This window comes from Melanostigma gelatinosum, assembly GCF_949748355.1.
Source record: "Melanostigma gelatinosum genome assembly, chromosome: 21".
Taxonomy (NCBI): Eukaryota; Metazoa; Chordata; class Actinopteri; order Perciformes; family Zoarcidae; genus Melanostigma; species Melanostigma gelatinosum.
In genome coordinates this window covers 7,941,044-7,960,716 of record NC_136654.1, presented here as the reverse complement: position 1 = coordinate 7,960,716, position 19,673 = coordinate 7,941,044, and the positions used below count along the sequence as shown (strand labels likewise).

The 19,673-nt window shown below is 42.0% G+C and overlaps 2 protein-coding genes across 2 annotated transcripts; both read right to left on the bottom strand.

Annotated features, from left to right (window-relative positions):
• Positions 1 to 2,176: 2,176 nt before the first annotated feature.
• On the bottom strand, positions 2,177 to 8,677 carry rundc3ab (RUN domain containing 3Ab). The gene is made up of 11 exons (XM_079293051.1): positions 8,565 to 8,677; positions 5,653 to 5,768; positions 5,087 to 5,214; positions 4,831 to 4,916; positions 4,661 to 4,750; positions 4,474 to 4,554; positions 4,173 to 4,338; positions 3,738 to 3,895; positions 3,464 to 3,583; positions 2,786 to 2,886; positions 2,177 to 2,652 (listed from the first exon to the last, which is right to left on the bottom strand). Exons 1-11 carry the CDS (start codon positions 8,669 to 8,671, stop codon positions 2,510 to 2,512), a joined length of 1,296 nt encoding a protein of 431 aa, XP_079149177.1. The 5' UTR covers positions 8,672 to 8,677; the 3' UTR covers positions 2,177 to 2,509.
• A 1,858-nt stretch (positions 8,678 to 10,535) lies between these two features.
• On the bottom strand, positions 10,536 to 18,564 carry pth3r (parathyroid hormone 3 receptor). Its single transcript, XM_079293203.1, has 13 exons — positions 18,200 to 18,564; positions 16,109 to 16,214; positions 15,093 to 15,203; positions 14,872 to 14,996; positions 14,597 to 14,688; positions 14,327 to 14,480; positions 13,627 to 13,780; positions 13,479 to 13,539; positions 13,323 to 13,389; positions 13,132 to 13,226; positions 12,898 to 13,039; positions 12,298 to 12,339; positions 10,536 to 12,199 (listed from the first exon to the last, which is right to left on the bottom strand). Exons 1-13 carry the CDS (start codon positions 18,263 to 18,265, stop codon positions 11,711 to 11,713), a joined length of 1,704 nt encoding a protein of 567 aa, XP_079149329.1. The 5' UTR covers positions 18,266 to 18,564; the 3' UTR covers positions 10,536 to 11,710.
• Between the last annotated feature and the right edge of the window lie 1,109 nt (positions 18,565 to 19,673).

The window sequence follows — 19,673 nt, the reverse complement described above, 5'->3', positions numbered from 1 at the left end:
TATATAAAGTACATTTGATCTGTAGTGAATTGGCTATAATATATATATTTTTAAAAACTGGTATGCTTTCATCATCACCTTCATTCTCTAATTATTTCATCATACTATCCTGAGGCCTATTAAATCATCTCAGATGGGTGTGTGCGCACCATCTGGGTGGACTGTGAAGTGGTTTTTGGGTGGTGGGTGTGCATGGGTCTGCGTGTTTGGAGATAAATGTCCAGACACTTTGTAAAAGGGAGTGCCTATGGTCGGACAAGAGAAGGGTGTAGAGATAACAAGGCATGAACTTTTAGGGACACATCCTAGACCAGTGCTAATGCTCCCATTGTCCCCAAATTTGCTTCATCACAGAGGGGTGAAGTGCTGAACCATGTGTCTAGCAGCCTGCTCATCTATCTAGTGCAAGATGAGCAGCTGCACCCAACAATTGATGTCACTTTCACAAAACAGCCAAAGACAAAGCCAGATAACTAAAACCAACTTTCCCCCACCCTCCGGTATCCATTTATTTTACAGCCAGGCAGTTAATTGCACAGTGTGTCGATCAGGAATGTATCTCCTATAATGCATTTCCAGCGTTTACCAAAGGACCTTCAGCTGCTGTTTGTTTAGCTCCGTGTATTTGTTTGTGTTAATGAATGAATGATCCTAACCTATGACCCCGCATTAGATATTTCGGACCCATTTGAGGAGAGACAATGTCCGGCTTCACAAAGTTAAGCTAAAGGGGGGGCGGGGGCATGAAAACAAAAAGTGACCTCTGCACAGGGGGAGAGAGCGTGTGTCCGGTTTCTTGGACATACAGTAAGTTAAATTGTTGTGATGTCAACCATTCATTTAGAGCCAATTCTATTTTGCTTCACATTGTTTTTTTGTGTCCGATCAGGTTAGTAATGAATTAACACTGCAGTTTCTGAGCGGCAAAATGTCAAGACTTGCAAGAAAATTATGCTGTTGACTGTAAATGTGGAGGCAATTCATGAACGAACAAGACTAAGAGTCTACAGCTCCATGTGTTACATGCTAACCTCATCGTGCTAACATGCTCACAACGACAATGCTAATGTAGATTGAGATGTTTCGTTGGTTTAAGTGAAAACTTTGACCTGCTTGCGGTGGAAAAGTCAGGGAATCACGAAAGCCATTAGGATTCATCCTCTGGGGACCATGGATGTCATTAGTTTCACAAGTATTTGGACACAGGGTTCAATGAAAGCACAAATTGACCGTCAACAGCGCTATTGGAAAAGTTAATAGAATACATTTTGTGAGGAACATGAATGACTGTAAAATTTCATGGCAACACACCCAATAGTTGTTGAGAAGTTCTGGACCAAAGTGGTGGACCGACCGGCTGACATTACCATCGCTACAGCCAAAGCCCCCGAACGTGCACATCCATTGCATTTACCAACATTTTAATGTTTCAAAAAAAGGCAGTTTTATTGCAGTTTTTAAATGAGACAATATATCCCAACTTTCAACAGCAATTCATAAGATTGCAATTTACATGACGGTAAATGATACAAGCAAGTATGTCATGAAATTAATTAAAATACAAAAAGGAACAGAGGAAGAAAAAAGAGCCAAAAATTAAAAACGACAAATGTTCACACGTCGCACATTCACTATTTCTCTCCTGCTAAAACTACTCTATCAAGCCAGGTTTGTAGAAAAAGACAATGAAGACACTCATTCTGCATAGTCATAATGCACTTTTGCATTTGTATGCAATAGATATTAAGTCTGCTTTTAATGTTCACATTGTAATGGCTCTGCAAACCTTTGTAGCCTGACAGGTCTTTAGTGTCACATCCTAAAATCGGTGGCATTTATCCAAATATCACAAAGCTTCTTCTGTTAATTCCAAATAATCTTCATCATAAATCCCTCTGGGCCACTTCAACTCAGCACAGTACAAGCCTCTCTTTTTTTTTATCTCTCTCATAATAGTGTCATATAAAATGGCAAACCATTGTTTCTGTTCCCTAAAAGATTATAACAGCTCATCCACCCTGCGTTGCCAGTATTATGCAAGAGGCATAATAAGATACACGAACAGACTGATAAGACACAGACCAAAGGACACGTACATACAGGACAACCAGTGAGTATGAATGTGACCAGTACAGATGTGACTGTAATTGCACAAAATCAAGCTTCGTGACGGAAGAGAGGTCGAGCTTGAACCGGTTGTTTGCATTCCAGGAGACTTAGTCATGTCAAGACAATTAGAGACAGTGAAACTGCAGGAGGCCGTCGGGCAGTAAAGCAGCTCTTCCTGCATCTTTGTTGGACAGTCCCAGACAGGGAAGCTACTCTTTCTTAACAAATGCTTAAATGTTGTAAGTTAAGACAGCGCCAGGCTCAGAGCGGAAAGGTAAAGGGACTCACACAAGGGCCACATAAGAGAGCATTTGTCCACCTCCCAAAAGCAGTCTTTTTGTATTCACGTTGAATTGTCTCAGTGTCAGTTAAGATGTTGGCAGTGTGTCTTTGGCGCCCCCTAGCTGGGAGAGAGGGCAGGACTGGTCTCTGTGCTGATGTTGACCAGGCACTCGCTGGACTTGAGGCTAGCCAGAGACTTGCAGCTCCGGAGGGAGGCCAAGGACCCACAGAGGCCCATCATGGAGGGAGTGTAGTCCTTTTCTGAAGGGGTGGGACAGTCACACAAAAAGTGGGTCAAATCAAGTGTGTGTGTGTGTGTGTGTGTGTGTGCGTGTGTATGTGTGTGTGTTTACTCACTTATTATTTTATGAGAACCTATTGTGCAAAATGTCACCTGTGCTCCAGGCTCCTCCATTCTGTCTCCCCTCAGTCCTCTGACAGTCTGAATCCAGGCTGAGTTCTACTGACAGCAGCTCTGTGCTGGGGAAACTCCTCCTAAAGATCAACAGAAGGACACACTAAGGAGGTAACAAGACAGCATGAGAGCAGCCATGACAATTGTGTGTGTGTGTGTGTGTGTGTGTGTGTGTGTGTGTGTGTGTGTGTGTGTGTGTGTGTGTGTGTGTGTGTGTGTGTGTGTGTGTGTGTGTGTGAGGGGGATTGTGGTACATATTGGCATGTATTATGTTTCCAGAGTTGATTGTTAAATTAAAAGTGTGCAAATTTACAGTATATTTCTGTTGTGTATTGTGTGTGTGCTGTTATGGACCCTGGTGAATGTCACTGGAAAGATTATAGACATTCGATTTTGATTGTCATTTTTCGAGCAAAAATGGCAAACATTTGTTGGTTCCAGCTTCCCAAATGTAAGGATGTAATGTTTATCTTGTAAACATTACATCCTAAGAAATAGTTTTTCATATATATAAATACATACGATCCATACAGAAGCAGGAAATAGCCGTATTGCTCGTCATCCTTGTCAATATAACTAAATATTATCTTCATTCAAAAACGCTTGTTGACGATATAACGCAGAGTGTGGTGTGCACGTCAGTTCTGTTACACGAACCTGCGGAACAGCTTGACGTCGTCTTGGCTGTTGTATGGCTGCAGCGCCGGCCACTGGTTGACCAAAGGGATTGAAAGGTTTTTGGCCAGGTGTTTGGAGTCACAGGGAATCAAGCTTGTCCTGACAAACACGAGGATACAATATATTACAAAGAAGCAATCGAATCCTGGCCTGTACAGACACGTCAAAACCTTCAACTAAACCAATGAAAACGCGTTATTATCTTCAGTGGTTTTCAGCGTGGCACACCACCCTCTGTCTACACATCACTCACTGCTGCTCCTGAAGCTCCAGGACTATGGCCTCCAGTTCCTTCTTCTCCTGTGTGCTGTGGCTCTGGAGCTCCTCCAGTCGGGCCTTTAGCTTCTTGTTCTCTGTTTCTGTGTTCTTCAGCTGGGACTCACGCAGGCGCACAAGCTCCTCCAGGTAACCCTGACAACGCACATCCACACTGAGTGAAAGGAAATATCCACCCCTCGGACACTCATATTAGACATTGTCCATCTGAGATGATCAGTGTATTATAGAAATTATTTTGTGATGTCGTAGTTTGGGGTGTGCCCACTTTTCCTCAAACCCTCTGCAGTAAACACAAAAAACACTGAAAGTTGACATGCCATATAACATATAACACTGACTAACACCTTTTTAACACAGTTTCTTCAAGCAATACAATCCTGTGTATTTTAAAACACATATGGCTGCACACCTTTTGAGCATTGACAATCTTGAACCTCTGCTCCATCTTGCGGCACTTTGTGCTCCAGCTCTCCTCGTCTGTGACCAGGGGGATGTAGGGGTGTTCGGGGACGCTGTCGTCGCTTGTGCTGCTTTCAACACTCTGCTGATCGTCATCATCACTCAGGTAATCATAGCTACAACAGGCGCAGTCAAATTATTTATTTTCAAGCCCTCGGCATCAAAGTGTATTGTGTTTCCAAGTATTTAAGGTAGGAGGAGAATAAATCTCGTGTGATGAAGCTTTTTCTTCGCAGTGTCGTTGAACATACCTTTGCGTGAATTTCAAGTACGGTGTGTAGTCAATCACTGCAGAACATTTCCCATCCAAGGCCTCCCCTTTCAGACAGAAACTATGGAGGTGAAACCACACAGACATAAGTCCAAAAACATGCATACTGTCTAAAACAATCAGTGTGATGCATAAGATGCCCTAGAATACAGGTCAAGTCCCCTCACCTGAAGTCGATGGCTCCGAGACCGATGAGCATCCCTGTTAGGACAGTGGCTTCTTCTCTTAACACGATGGCTCCCTCTGCATAGAACCTCCTAAAGCACAGAGACAAGTACAAGCAGGTGAGAACATGGTTCTAGTCGGGATGGGGTATAGTTAGTGTGTGGCCTCCAACCTGGTCGTTCTGCTGTCCCTCAGAGCAGTAGCGACGTATTCAGACAGCCTCTTCTCCATCAGGGCGACTCTTATCCAGGCTCGCCCCTGAAGGAGTCGCAACAGGTGTTAGGAAATTAACACACACCCATTTTGACCATTTTATATACATATAACACTATAACACAGAAAGTGACTGAATACGCTCAATGACTAAAATAGGTGTATCCTCTCAGTTTTCTATGACCATTATTACTGTGTGTGTTTATACAACTTGCCTTGGCGCGTGAGGTGCTGATGTTCTCCATGTTCTCAATGCTGCTGATGCAGCTGTTGGGGACTTTAGCGCAGGACAGACGGACGTAGTCCCAGTAACTCCTCTGACCATCAAACCAGCTGCCGGAGCCTAAAAGACAGTGAACACATGAACGTTGTTATATTATGTTGTATTGATATGTTGAAATTCGCTGTCGACATATGTAACGTGTATTTCTTTCAGATGGCAGAGGGTGGAGTCTTGGGCAGCTACAGTATGAGAGGAAGCCCACAGTGTTTGATCAAAACAACCTTGTTGCCATTTTAAAAAAGATTATTTGTTTTATGCACTTTTTTTTAAAGGCGAAGAGAAAATATTGATGTAGAGAGAGATAATTAAATGTATTCTACTTAATGTTACATGACAAATCACTTCTTCATTTCCTTTTTTGAATTTTTTATATTGACAAAGTTAGTATGGATACTTTGTCTTCTAAAAATCCATCATCTATAACAGCATTTGAGTATGTTTTTTTGAGTTTCTTTAACATGCAGTCAATCCCAGACAAATTCCCTGCCGGCTCATTACCTTTGAAACGGTGGCTGAGGATGTGTTCAAGGATGGCTGCGAAATTGATGAACTCCTCAGAGGAATCATCTATTGGCTCGACTGTGTATTTCTCTAACAGCGTCTTTACCGAAAACCTGGAGAAAGACAAAGAGTTTGGTTGCCGGTAATAAAGTCATCATGGGTCAGTGAACAGATTATTGGATTGCTGCTTTCTTTGTTTGATGAAACAAATCAAACTATAATTTTACTTTTTGGAATCGCTACCGGCTAAAAATAAATCACACAAGTCCATGTAAGGAACAATGAATACAGTGAAACAAGGTGAAATAACATCAAAAGCATCTAAATCAGAACCTACGTTAAATACACACGATGTGTTTATCCCATATATTTTCTTGTCGATATTGATTTCTGCCCACAGTCACACTCTATTATCCATATCCGGCTGACTCACCCATTTACTGCAAGGAAGCCGTTCATGAAAAGCTTTCAGGAAGAACCAACAACTCAGTTTACTTGTAACTGGAGAGCTTGAACTTACGGCTCTAGTCTGATGTAATACCTTCAAAGTTATAAAGATGCCAGCTCTTATGATGCACTTCGCTGTATATGGTTTACACTTTGAGCATATTAATAATTTGGGGAAACAAATTCAGCCAAATATCCCAGGACAAACAGTTTGAAGCACAACAACTGTCAAAAGAATTTGGTCACAAACAGAAATTTTGGGTGATTTTGGTGATCCACAGCTGTTGAAATATTTCATTCTGGACCAAAGTGGTGGACCGAGTGACCAACATTGCCATTCATAGATGGCTAGCACAAATCTCAAGTCTTTGCACTCAAGTCCGAAGTCAAGTCCCGAGTCAAATTCCAAGTGTTATTTTTTAAACAACATACTTTTTCATCTTTAGGCTTTGGGGACGGTATCAAGTATTTTTAAGTCAAAAGGCTCAAGGCCAAGTGAAGTCAGCAGTCATTGGTGTTAAAGTCCAAATTGAGTTGCAAGTCTTTTTTGATTTTGTCAAGTCGAGTACAGCGCACTTGAGTTCAAGTCATGTGACTTGAGTCCGCACCCCTGCAGTGGGGTGACAGGGGCAATATGGACCACAGCCCTGGTCGACATGGCCTCTGGAGAGACACTACTTCTGATATAGATAGTGCTCATGTTTGGCTGACTTCTTAGCAAAACGCATTTTACGGTACACACACACTGTCAGTTTGCTTGTTTTTGCTTGTGTGTCCGTAAGACAATGGAAACAGGCCATCGAGCCAAGTGATTTCACCCCCTATTGTTCCAGAGGCAACAATGTCTCATTCAGCTGCTCTGACTGTGGCCAGATATTGGACAATAATTGGTCCCCCGTGTTTTCACCGTATTACAGACAACAGGGAGGTGACTTGACCCAGATAAGATGGCCAGTGGCTCAGCGGAGGTGCAGTCTTGTTCACCTGCACCAGGTATGTGAATATGTGTGCTTTGACACAAGAACATAATGTATGACTGGACATGTGACCGGAGTCCACATGTCCAGTCCGTGGACTGAAGTCACATGACTTGGGCTTAAAATAGACCCATGAAACCGAAATGAGTTATTTGACTTTGACTTTGACGTGAACATCAATGACTTGGATCTTGGAAGAACAAGCAGCATATTTAGAGACAGAGCATGAACCTTAAGCCAGGGTTTAGTCATTAACTGCGATTTTACAATTAATTAATGACGATATCATGATAGCAACATTTCTTCAAGGTGTCTAACATTGATTATCTTTGTATCAAAAGAGGTTATTTCATCTGAATTAGATCCTGCTTGTATTGTCTTTTTATTTTACTGCCAAGCTCAGTGGCACCTTGGTTTTGAAAAAAGCCTGAATCTAATTGAATCTATCACAGTGCAGGATTAGGAGGAGGATTAGTAAGGAGCCATTTTAGAGCCATTTATCTGAAACCAGCGGCCTGCACCTATATGACACTATGAGTCACGACTGTGAGAGTGAACCAAAACATTCTCAAGTTGAGGGCCAGTAAATCAAAGCAACGAGCTGAAACTGCAAAGTCTCCGTGGGTTCATCACTACAAGTGACCCCCTTCACATGTGGCATCATTTGATCCATTGTGATTATAAAAACATGAATTAAAGCAGCTTTAAATGTGACTTTAACTGTGGCTGTTCACATTTTAAATAAGACTCAACTACAGACAGCATCTCTGGATCTGACAGAAGTTTTATTTTCCTCAAAGTCTCCTCAGTAAGTTGGAGAGTAAGTGAATGTAAACACAGTATAGTTTGTGTATTTGCATACACTGTATGGTATATATAGCATGAATGTAGTATGTTAATGTCTCTTTGGGTTCAAGCTTTGTCAAAGCTAGGGCAATATTAGTTCAAACCCTCATTCAAAAACCCCACAACGTCCAATCAGGACTTGGTGTACAGCCCCCTGTCTCCCCGCCCTGCCTCCCTTGGGTGCCAGCTAGTCCCTGCCCCAGTCGTCATAGCATCCACGCCATCAGCGCGGGGGGGGGGGGGGGGGGGGGGGGGGGGGACAGGGGTTGGGGGTAAGCCAGATGACACTGCTAAACTCACACAGAGAGCCCAGTCTGTGGATTGTCTGATTGTGTATATTAAAAAATAAATAAAAAATGTTTGTATGGAAAGGTCGTGAATGCACGTACAGGCTTCGTGTCCAGGCCCACTGTCGGTACAGAGTTCATTAAAATGACTTATTATGAGTGTGACGTAAGCGTGCATGTCAAAAATATGTCTTATGTGCGTTTATTATCTATAGTAAGAATAAAAACACCACCAAAGCCAAAGACAACATATAACACATGCCCACTTGCTACAGATAATAAATACTATTAACCTATTAAATCCTCCACTCATATCAGAGCACATGCACTTAAACCATAAAAAGAAACCGACCTGCAGACGGTGATGAGGTTTTTTCGCTCCACCGCCACGTTCCGAACCGACGCTTTTTTCGAGACATCTCCCATGGCCATCGCTGCCTGCACACAGCCGGGCTCCATCCAGGAGGAGGAGGCAGCCCTGAAATTCAAAGGACCGCTCCCTGTCGGCCACCGGCCCTCCTCATTCACTCCCGGACGCCAGAGAGGATGCTGCCGGGCCGCAGCAGAGCCGCTGACAGCCGGCGCTGGTACTTTATCTTACGGAGGAGGATACAGAGCTTCGGACATCAGATACATTATTATTATCACTCTCATACACAGAGGACCGAATTACATCTCTCTCTCTCTCTCTCTCTCTCTCTCTCTCTCTCTCTCTCCCTCTCTCTCCCCGCCTACTTTTTGACTTCATCATGACGTCACTGGGTCAGCTCTCATCATGACTGAACATGACGAATCACCTCAGTGTTTTGAGTGACACGTCCACATTTTTAGGGTATACTATAGTTTCCTGCTTTAAAACACAGCGTTGACATTTTTATTCTGCATGTAGGACTTCTCAATATTATGCAAATATATATTTGAAATACATTGACCTGGCCGATATTTAGTTTAATATCCAAGTGCCATATTTACATTTTTTGTTCAACAACATAGTCTGTAAATGGTTTTACAGTGTGATGCCAGTGATATGTTAATTACGTTGATTTGACTGTGCATTGCCCGTTAATGACCGTGTACGTTTTAGTCATTGTATCTGGAGCCAACTGAACTGATTCAAGTGGCATCAAATGGTGACTATTTGGTCCCCAACCTCTCCTCTCGAATGAACTGACAGCTGGTTGCCACCACACGTTGCTGGGTGGGGGTTGGGCATTTTGTCCTGCGGTGCAGGAGCAATCACTCATGCATATCTGTGTTTGAATGCTTCATATTGTGTTTTGACACCAGAGCTGTGACATGTTCAACTGTAATCTGTAATCTAAAATGAGATTTAGGAGTAAAGAGATGTAATATGCAGAGACAACGGTATTTTGGTTTGGTTTCCCTGAGCAGATTTAAAATGTGATAACGGTTTTATTGCTCAATATATAATGATGTATGGGTTCAAGCTTTTGATGATATCATTTCTGATGAGTTTTTTCTGGTTGGGTGAATATTAAAAAGGCACCTGATTTTTGGCAGGTTTTATTTTCCAAGCTTTGGACTGAAGACAAAGTTGTTTGTTCGCAACTGTTATATAAAGGAAGTTCTGTTCTTGTCGGACAGTGACACCCCTGCAACGATCGGTGTCTTATAAGTCCATGCAATGGAGTATAATGTTCATGATAACAAACTAGCAAACTAATGTCATCCCCTTCAGTGTCACAATAATTCACTTTATGTACTTCAAATGTCCTGAAAAACAATGATAAACAAGTCAAACTCAATACAAATATTGATGTTGTGTTTTCCAGTGCTAACATGCATTAGATATACGCAGTCATTTTCATCTGCTGACCTCACGTCATTCTAAGCTCATGTATCAGGACAGCGACGAGAAAGAAAGCCCTCGTGTCTTCTGCTCCAGCCACTCATAGAGATAGTCTGGCAAAGGGAAATTAAATTGATAAATCTGATATCTGTGTCAAGAGACCATTGTTAACTCTATGATGAATGACTCCATTCTTAATTTAGCCTTATTATATTATCATCACTGCTGGTATTTTTGTTGCTGTAATATAAAAGTATTTGATAACCACTTAAAAGGTGAGTGAAATTGTGTGTTGAAGTAGTTTTCATCACACACAAATACACTTTTTGTGTGCCCTGAAAATACACACTTTTCTGACACAGAGCTAAGAAGTAGTAAATCAACTCCATTCCGTTTAGTTCAGTTTAATTGAATTCACTTTATTAAAACTCTCAAGGCCTACTCCCAAAACATTTACACATTTTTATTTCACTGCACATGTCTCTCTATTTCCAGACACCCAAACAGCCCTGAAATATTTACACGGCCTGTTTACTTTGTGAATACTGGTGGCTTGTGCTGCAGGTTTTGTCGCTCATGCTCGAGGTCTACAAACGGCTCAGGTGCCTCCTGCTCCGAGTCGAGGCCTGCAGGGGAGAGTGTGAAATTCTGGACGGTGTTGTGAAGCGTTCGGGGCAGCGGGGTTACACGGAGGAAAAGGGTTAGTGTTTGGCCCACGAGGTGCAAAAAGGCTGATGCATCAGCCTCCAGGGTCCTGTCAGACAACATGGACAACAATAAAGGTGCGGAAAGACCGTACCTGTCTAGACACGCTGTCTGGACACGAATGACTGTTACAAAGGATCACATTTGGCCAGTTAGCTCGCTAAAGTAACCGCTAACGCCTGCTTACTCTATCATAAATGTGTGGCTGATTTACATGGAGGTCAAAATTGGTACAGCAGATTCAGCGGCCATTCACACACCCACACACACACACACACACACACACACACACAAGTGCAGTTTGAACTGGGGTCAGCCAGTCTGGCCTTGAAAAGTACAACACAGGAAAGATGTGTCGATAGATCCACGCCACAAACAAGCCTCCCTGTTTAAACAGGTCTGTCCTTTGACTGTTCTGAATTCTCTGCAGCATCACATCATCACAGATTGTCTCCAGTCTGTCTGTTCACAAGACGTACACATTAATTGACAGCATATAAATATTTATGTTCATATGATGTACACTGACATCAATTAAATAGATACACAAGAAATTCATCAGTTAAGACTGAAAGTTCTTTCTTGACCTCAAAAGAAGTTGACAAAACAATCTCAACACAAGTAACTTGAAATGTCTTGTTTAGCAGTTCCTCAGTCTTGTAGATGAAGCTCAGCTTAAGTTCAGTCAGGAAGACTAACTTTATGCATCATTCATTCACTTCCTCCACCCCATTCGCCTCAATCATATTCACTGGCCAGGTTTAGCACAACAGAAGTGGAACCGTTACGATGGGGTCTAATCTCTAAACACGATTCACAGTTCTCCTCCGGTTGTGCACATGAAGTCTCTCCTGACTGAAATCAAAATAGAGGCTTGTAAAGATGACCACTCTCAGGTGAAGTCAGAACAATTCATCCCTTTCATCATCTTCCTTGAGTCCAGTGCCTCATTTATGCTCATCTGTCTATATTTATCAAAACAATCACAAGACGGTCTCCACCTCTTTCGGAGATAAGCAGCCGTCTCCATCTTCTGCTCCAGTGGTTTGGGCCGGAGACGCTCCATGACTTTCGGTGTCACGATTTCCCTTGCTTGCTCTGGCATGCCTGGCAAAAACTCCAGACTCTGTCATCCCTGGTTTCCTCACACCCAGCTCCTCCTGTGTGGGGCCGGAGGTCTCAGTATCAGCGGGCGCGTATCCAGGCAGGCTGAATTGCGGGTGGAAAGAGCCGTGACGTGCCGGCCTGACCCCTGACCCTCCAACGGCAGCGCCACCACCAGAGCCCACGGCGGCTCCGGTGAAGGAAAGAGCTCTGGGATTGGCAGCAGACAAGCTGACGCTGTGGGTAGTGGTGTGTGACATCATGCCGCCGTAGTAACAGCTGCCTCCGCTGCTGGTCATCCTGGTTTTCTGTTTGATGTCCAACGCGATGCTGCGTCTTAGCCACGCCTTCTTTACCTCTGCCTGCACCTGAGAACAAGAAGAGGGAGACAAACAGAATGTATGTTTGTCTTTTTGTTTTAGTTTTGAGTTCACACTTTAATTAAACTAAGTGATGGCTTCATTACCTCTCCGTTGCAGAAACAGTAGATGAAGGCCACAAAAAAGCCCTGGAAAAATAAAATTGAGACTTTGTTCAAAATGAGTTCACCAAAATGTTGCATTTAGACACTGAAAAACTACTTGGACTTCTTTTTTTTTTTGCCACAATATGCTTATTTGCTTTCTTGCCGAGATTTTGATGAGAAGATCCACTTTACTCTTATGTCCACTAAATATGAAGCTACAGCCAGCAGACAGTTAGCTGAGCTTAGCATCGCCTGGCTCTCGACTGAAAAGTGAATGAAAAACTCTAAACCCTTTGTTCATTTTGTTGTTTAACAACATGGAAATGAGAGTTATATCAATCTTCTCAAGAAAGCGAATAAGCGTATTTCCCGAAATGTTGAACCATTGCTTTAAGTGTGTAAAAGATTATGATTCCACATATTTGTTGAAATATGTTATGATCAATTCTGGGAATTTAGCTCAAAGAGAAAACCCATTCAAATTTTGCAATTTTGCACTTTTTTTCTCTATTACTTTTATCATAAAAGTTAGTAATGCCAGTTTAAGTTAACCCTTGCGTCACATTATTGCTTGCAGAGTTTATAAATGTGTTTTCTGACCTGGGATGAATTGAAGAACATCTCATAATGCATTTGAACCTGCCACAGCAGCCCGGTGACCTCAGTGTAGGGAAGAGCCATGAACACCATGTAGTGAACTCCAAACAAGGGCATGAGGACTAATGTGGACTTCAGCAGCTTCCTGCAGATTAAGGGCGTAAACATCCACGTAAGACTGTCTTGTCGAAAGGCGGTAGCATCATTTGAAAGATTGTCAAGGAAAATGAATATTACCGATATTGCTTCCGAGGGTCCAATTTACCAGTGTTTGTTTCCCACAGTTTAGAGGCCAGTACACGTATTATGTTGACGAAGAGGAGGAAATTCACCTGCAGGGGCAGAGGTGTAAAGTAAGACCGTGGTTATATTCAACCCAAGTGTCGAATATCCTTTCATAGTATGAACATGTAACATTGTTTACTTACAACAATGGCAGCCAGAATGGGAACTTGATAGATCCACTTTAGGTTTCCTGCACTGATGTCCCAACATCTGAAAGAGGAGACAGAAGAGTCAAAGTGAGCATTTGTGATACCCGTGTCATGTTGATACTCGACAAATAAATGCGTCACATGACTCACTGTGTGTCTGCCAGCGATGCTCGAGCACTGACCCAAACAGACACAAACACAGAGGGAGCACCTGAGATGAGTGGAGAGAATTTTTTTTTTTTGAATTCACTGTTAGCTCTATATGCGATAACAGCGTATCTGGCCCAATACAGCTTACCCCAACCGATGATGGTGAGGGCCCAGAGGTAGTTCTTGTCGGAAAGGAAGGCCATGAAGATGAGGCTATGTAGGTACAACCCCTCCACCAGGATCCAGTAATGATTGGTTGCCAGGAAATAAAGGAAGAGCGTAACAGCAACTTTACAGCCAGCCTGAGGACAGAAAGCAGCACATAAAGGAAACATTCAAACAGGCCATGAACTGCTGAAAAGAGTACGAGCTCATGTTTTATTTCTTATGGGACTTGTCAGACATTTAGCTTTTGCTTTCTTGCCAAGAGTAAGATGAGAAAGAAGATGACGATGTCAATATGAAGCCTCAGCCAGCAGCACGTTAGATTAGCTTAGCATAAAGACTGGAAACAGGGGGAAACGGCTAGCCTGGCTCTAGCAGCACTGCTAAAGATCAACATGTTAAATTGTAAAAGTGACAATGTGCAGTTGCCTGGCAGATAGAGCAATTGAGCATATTTCCAAAAATATCAAACTATTTCTTTCAAACACATACAGTGCATCATCTCTAGATCTTATTTGACACCAAATGTAATTTCACGTTCAAAAACATGAGCTGGTATTGCACCCTAATGTGGACCACCATTACTGTGCTAACAACATACAGTTTTGATGTTAAAAGTTTATGAAAACAATTAAATTAAAACCTAGTGTACATGATTGCGAAAATAGAAGCACAATGTTTACCATCGGGGACTTCTGTGTCGTGAACTCAGGCTCATCCTCTCTGTCTTCAGATATGGAGTGGAGCACAACATCCTTCACAAAAATGCTGACTGCTCGACATATGAAGGAGGTGAAGAGGTGAATGTGGATGTAATTACGTGTGCAGTGGAGACGCCTGAAAGATTATGGACAAATTCTTTCAGTCACATATCACTGGAGGCGGAGACAACTGAAAATGCATGCCAATGCCTTTGAGGTGGAGTTATGGTTCGTATCATTTTAGTTTCTTACTTGAAATAGCAGAGGATGGCGACTGCCACCAAAAGCGATGCCAGAGAAATGGAGTAGCCAACAGTGTACATGAGGTGGAGTCTCTCAAACACCTTCTGGGGCAAAACAAAAACATACTTAGAGTGTGCAGATGCACCAGACTTTGGTTGCCAGAAACACAGCAGGTCAGCATGGTGAAACAGAACACAGAGGCTAAACAGCATTACTCTGCAAACATCAGGAACCGAACACATCTGTGTGTATATTCGCATCAAGACAAACGCAGGTGTGCGTACCTCCTCTTGGCTCCTGTGGTTGGAGGTCAAGTATGTGGTGCACTCAGTGTAGTTAGCCCAAGTGCGGTTGATGCTGGTCACCTGCTCCCAGCTCCCTGACGCGTCACACTGGCGGTAGGCTCGCCCTTAGTGCAGGACACGTGCACAACATTAGCACAACGGTCTGTGATACAATTTGTGCAATTTCAAATTCACGCACAGTGTCTTTTGAGCCCTCCCACCTCTGTGATTGAAGTCGTAGATGTACTGTGGGCACAGCACTGACACCAGCTGGCCCGCTCTGCTCCGTGGCCAGCAGATGATCCCGTCCCACTCGGGGATGCATTCACCTTCTTCACACATAATGGGAAACAGCTGTTAGCTGTAGTTTGAGCTTTCTTACAGACTTATGTGCCCTATGTAGGCATGGCACAGGCCCAGTTGTTGGATTAGAAAATATAATCTGCATCACAGTATTTTGTGTGATATCTGTGGACATTTGTGGATCTGCATTTCACTGAGCCTCTCTTATACCTCACCAGTCTTCAGACTGAGGCTCCATCTTATATAATTCCTCCTCCAGATAGATCAGTGAAGCAATTTATCATCAGCTTCTACGTCATCGTGTGAATGAAAAATGCCCCGCTATTGTCTGCACCTCAATTCAACTCTGTAATCGCAGAGATGCTGCTCAGCAGGATATTGGATGGGTGTTATATCTGATCCTGGAAAAAAATAATTGATGTCATCAATACGGTTTCTGATTATGTATTTGGACATGCACTCCCTGACCTCGTGTTTTTTTTTAATACTAACAGTGGATGTGCTCACAAAAGGACCGTACTCCCATAATAGGGGGAGATTTTGAAAGGGGGAAAACAACTCGTTTACCCAGGTGGCAAAATCAAGATATTCCCAATGCTGACTTTTTACCTGAAGTGAAGGTTTAAATGTGATTTTATAGACAAAAATACATTTGTACATATGTATAAAAATGTGACTAAAACACGCTGACACAATGGAACCAAGTCAGTGCTAGACATTTTACAAATATCAATTTTATATACAGTTTATTGTACAGTTTTAGGAGTTAGCTAACATTTCCCTTGAAGAGACAATTATTTAAAACATGATCAGGACACAGAGCTGTCGACTTCCACACGCTGTGACCTTTTGACGACGGGACAACGAAGCAAAACGGAGCACTGTCCCGTCCCGTCCATTTAATGAATAACATGATCAAGAGCTGCACACAGACCTTTAACCAGGGACATGTGTGCCTGGATGCTCCGCTCACACTTGGCGTGAGCACCAATCAGAACGTAGATCTGCTCATCTCGTGTGATGACATCATCAGAGTCTATCTGTAGAGGGCGGATAAGAGAGAGATGACAAATTGTTAAGACAAGAATGTGAGACATGCAGTATAGTGTTGTGTGTGGGATACCAGCAACATCTCGTAGTTGCATATGGCTTGAAATACACAGTTCATTTACAAAACTGCTACTTGAAATAAATCTAAAATGCCTGGGACGAATGTAAAAGTATCCATGCTTTGATTGGGTTGATCAGTATTTGTCTAAAGTGCAACATAAGCTCATCTGAGCAGCTACACCGTTTATTTATCTATTAATGTACCAAAAGACATATTTTAAAAGTCTCTCTGAAGTCTCTTTCTAGCTTGGGTGATCTGTCAACAACAAACCCTCCCAAGGATCTGATGCGCTAACTCCAGGTGTGATGAAATATTTGTGTGAGGGTGCGGTATGTCATGGTCCCTCGCCAACCCTCTGTTCTGTCTTTTCCCAGCGGCGGGGCTGCCGCTGGCCACATGGGGGCTTTGTCCTCAGCACGCCATGCTGGTGAGAGCTGGTCTACACAGGCAGCTGGTCTACACAGGCAGAATGCTGAGCAGTCATCATTCCCTACCGTGATTTGTATTTGGAGGGAAAGCCAAAGTCAATACAGACATATTGAGCCGCTCAAACCACTTGTTGTTGTATAATGGACTGTGGAAACACTCTGGCTGTGTTGGCAATCACACTTTAAACACACGCCGATTATTCATGACCACAATTAGCCGTTCAAGTTTTACGTCAAACAAAGCCTCTGCCTCAACAAAACATCCTCATAATTCAACAAATGCAAGTCAATACGGAGAAGGCGTTGACGTTTCTTTGCACAGGAGGCTTCTCTGCTGACGGACAGGGAGTGTTAAACAATCAGACATCTCCTCGCCTTTGTGTCATCATTGAATTTGCTCTCTCAGTCCTTTGCTTCATGTAAAGAGATTTTCGGGATGACTGAGCAGGAGGTTGTATGGTCTGCCTGAGGTCGACACTCAGGATCGACCCGAGGAAGACAAAGAGATCGGAGCTCAGAAGCGACGGTGGTCAGTGTGAGCTGCTTAAAGGGGTCAGAGCTGATGGTGGTTTGTGAGGTAAAAGAAAGCAGATCACATGGGATTTGTGATGGTGGAGATTGAAGGCTCCTTTATATATATGTGTGTGTGTGTGTGTGTGTGTGTGTGTGTGTGTGTGTGTGTGTGTGTGTGTGTGTGTGTGTGTGTGTGTGTGTGTGTTTAACCATTGCAATCCCCTACTTTTTTTCAAAGTAATTTTCCTATTTGGACATGAGATTTTGGAGGCAAATTTGCAAAATATCCTATCAGCTGTTATGTTAATAATTAGTCGTTGCTGTTCTTTTAAAGAAGGGTTTGTGCTGAAAATAACACATTCTAAGTTATTTCACATCACCTTATTTGTTAAAAATAAAGAACCACTCGTCTATTTATGGTCAATGGCTGGCACATTTCCCCAAAGCACAAGATTAATCTATGTCCAAACGTCAAACAATCAAAGAAAGTCACAGATACATGACATTTTTCTACATTTGGGACTCAAAGTGCAGCCGTATGGGAGCGTTATTTCTGACTCAGTGTCATATCATAGTGTAAGATATGATGCTACTGTGTGAAAAGTTTAAATTTAGAACATAAAAACCATCCCTTCAGAAGTTTACGCTGGACTATGAGACTGAGAAATGACTTACTGCTGTGTTCATATTGTTTTAAGCTGGTGATTTTCCCATGATTATAAGAAGATTCATTTTTCTATCATCATTCCAATCAAGTAAGATCCACGAGAACATGTTTGCACAAATTACAAACCGTAAAAAAAAGAAGAATTGTTGCACATATTCATGTTTGGCTTGAGAAACTAAAACTATAAAGCGAAGTGGAAGAAAACTTGTTTGCCTTTAGAGCTTGTAGACAATATATGATGAATTTAATCAAAGAAGTAATCAGTAACTCAATCACCCAAACACAGGATAAAGACAGTACACTTACCAGTGCAGTCACCAGTATGACACTGTGGAATAGAGCCAATGCACCGGTTCCCCGTGCAGACAACATCTCGTCTTTATAACTGTCGACTCAAACAGGACGTTTAATCACCATCAGATCATCGTATCCTCCTCGGGTTGAATCGCAGGAACTCGTATCCCAAAGTTAAGGGCAGGTGTGTACCTGCAGATTGTAGTTATTTGTGGTTCATCTGTCCATTTTAGGATCTTCTTGAGTTTTGGGGTCTTTTGACATCCAGAAATGATGTTTTAAAAAGGTCTCCTCTCTCCAGTGGACATCACTAATCAGGTTTGAGACAGACCATAGAAGTCAGTCTGTATTGTGAGAAGGGAGGAGGGAGCACTGTGGATGAAATCTCCTCCTTTCACAGTTTTTTGGACTGCCTATCAGAGACTGATGTGGCAGTGGCTTCATCTCACTGAACTCTTTGTGCTCCTCTGCTGCGGCCAGCCGTCTGTGTATCTGTTCGTCCTGTCTGTTGATGTCTTTTCGCTCTCATCTCCTTCCAGACAGAGGAGTCTTAGCTTTTACCATCCAGTAACCATGCAATGGTCACACATATTCTTCAGAAATGCAGCGCAAACAGTATGTTCCTGTTTTTTGAATCCTGGACAAGAGGCTGGATCATAGGACTATTATTATTATGTTCCATCATTATAAATAGATGTGGTGTGATTTAATGAACTTTGTTCCCATGGCAAGAGACCAACATTTCTTCTCCCGTTCCCACGCTGGGACATGTTAGAAGACACTGGGAAAGACCAGATTCACACTGCCTGCTTTTTGGGCCAATTAGATGCAACCTATAATCTGTAGTGCTGACCTCCCTGACACTAGAAGATATAATGAATATACATCGTAAGGGAAAGATTAATAATGTTTTTAATGAGATGTTTAATGTTTAATGAGATTTCCGATTCAGGATATATTCCACATTTTCCTCATTCAGTCCAATTTACAAACTATGGGGAATCTTATATGACTGTATGAGAATAAATGGTTATAAACAGAAAACCTACATGGGATAAAACATGTATTAGATTAAGAGCTAGTTTGTGTATATTTGACTTGGAATGATTGTTACCCGTGACTAACAATATCTGTAAACCTAATGCTTTAATCAACCAATTTTTTTAATTAACATTTTAAAACTAACACAATATTTTTTTTTAAATATTAAGATTTAGATATCCTTTAGTATTTGCAGCAGATACTAAGATAGTACTATATTACTATGGAGACACAGTCGATAAGATATATATATATATATATATATATATATATATATATATATATATATATATATATATATATATATATATATATATATATATATATATATAAGATTACAAAGACAAGACAAACACCAGCAAAATACTATAATAGTATATAATTAATTAATATTAACATGTATTGATATCGGATATTTTAAAATAAAAAATGATAATATATTAGT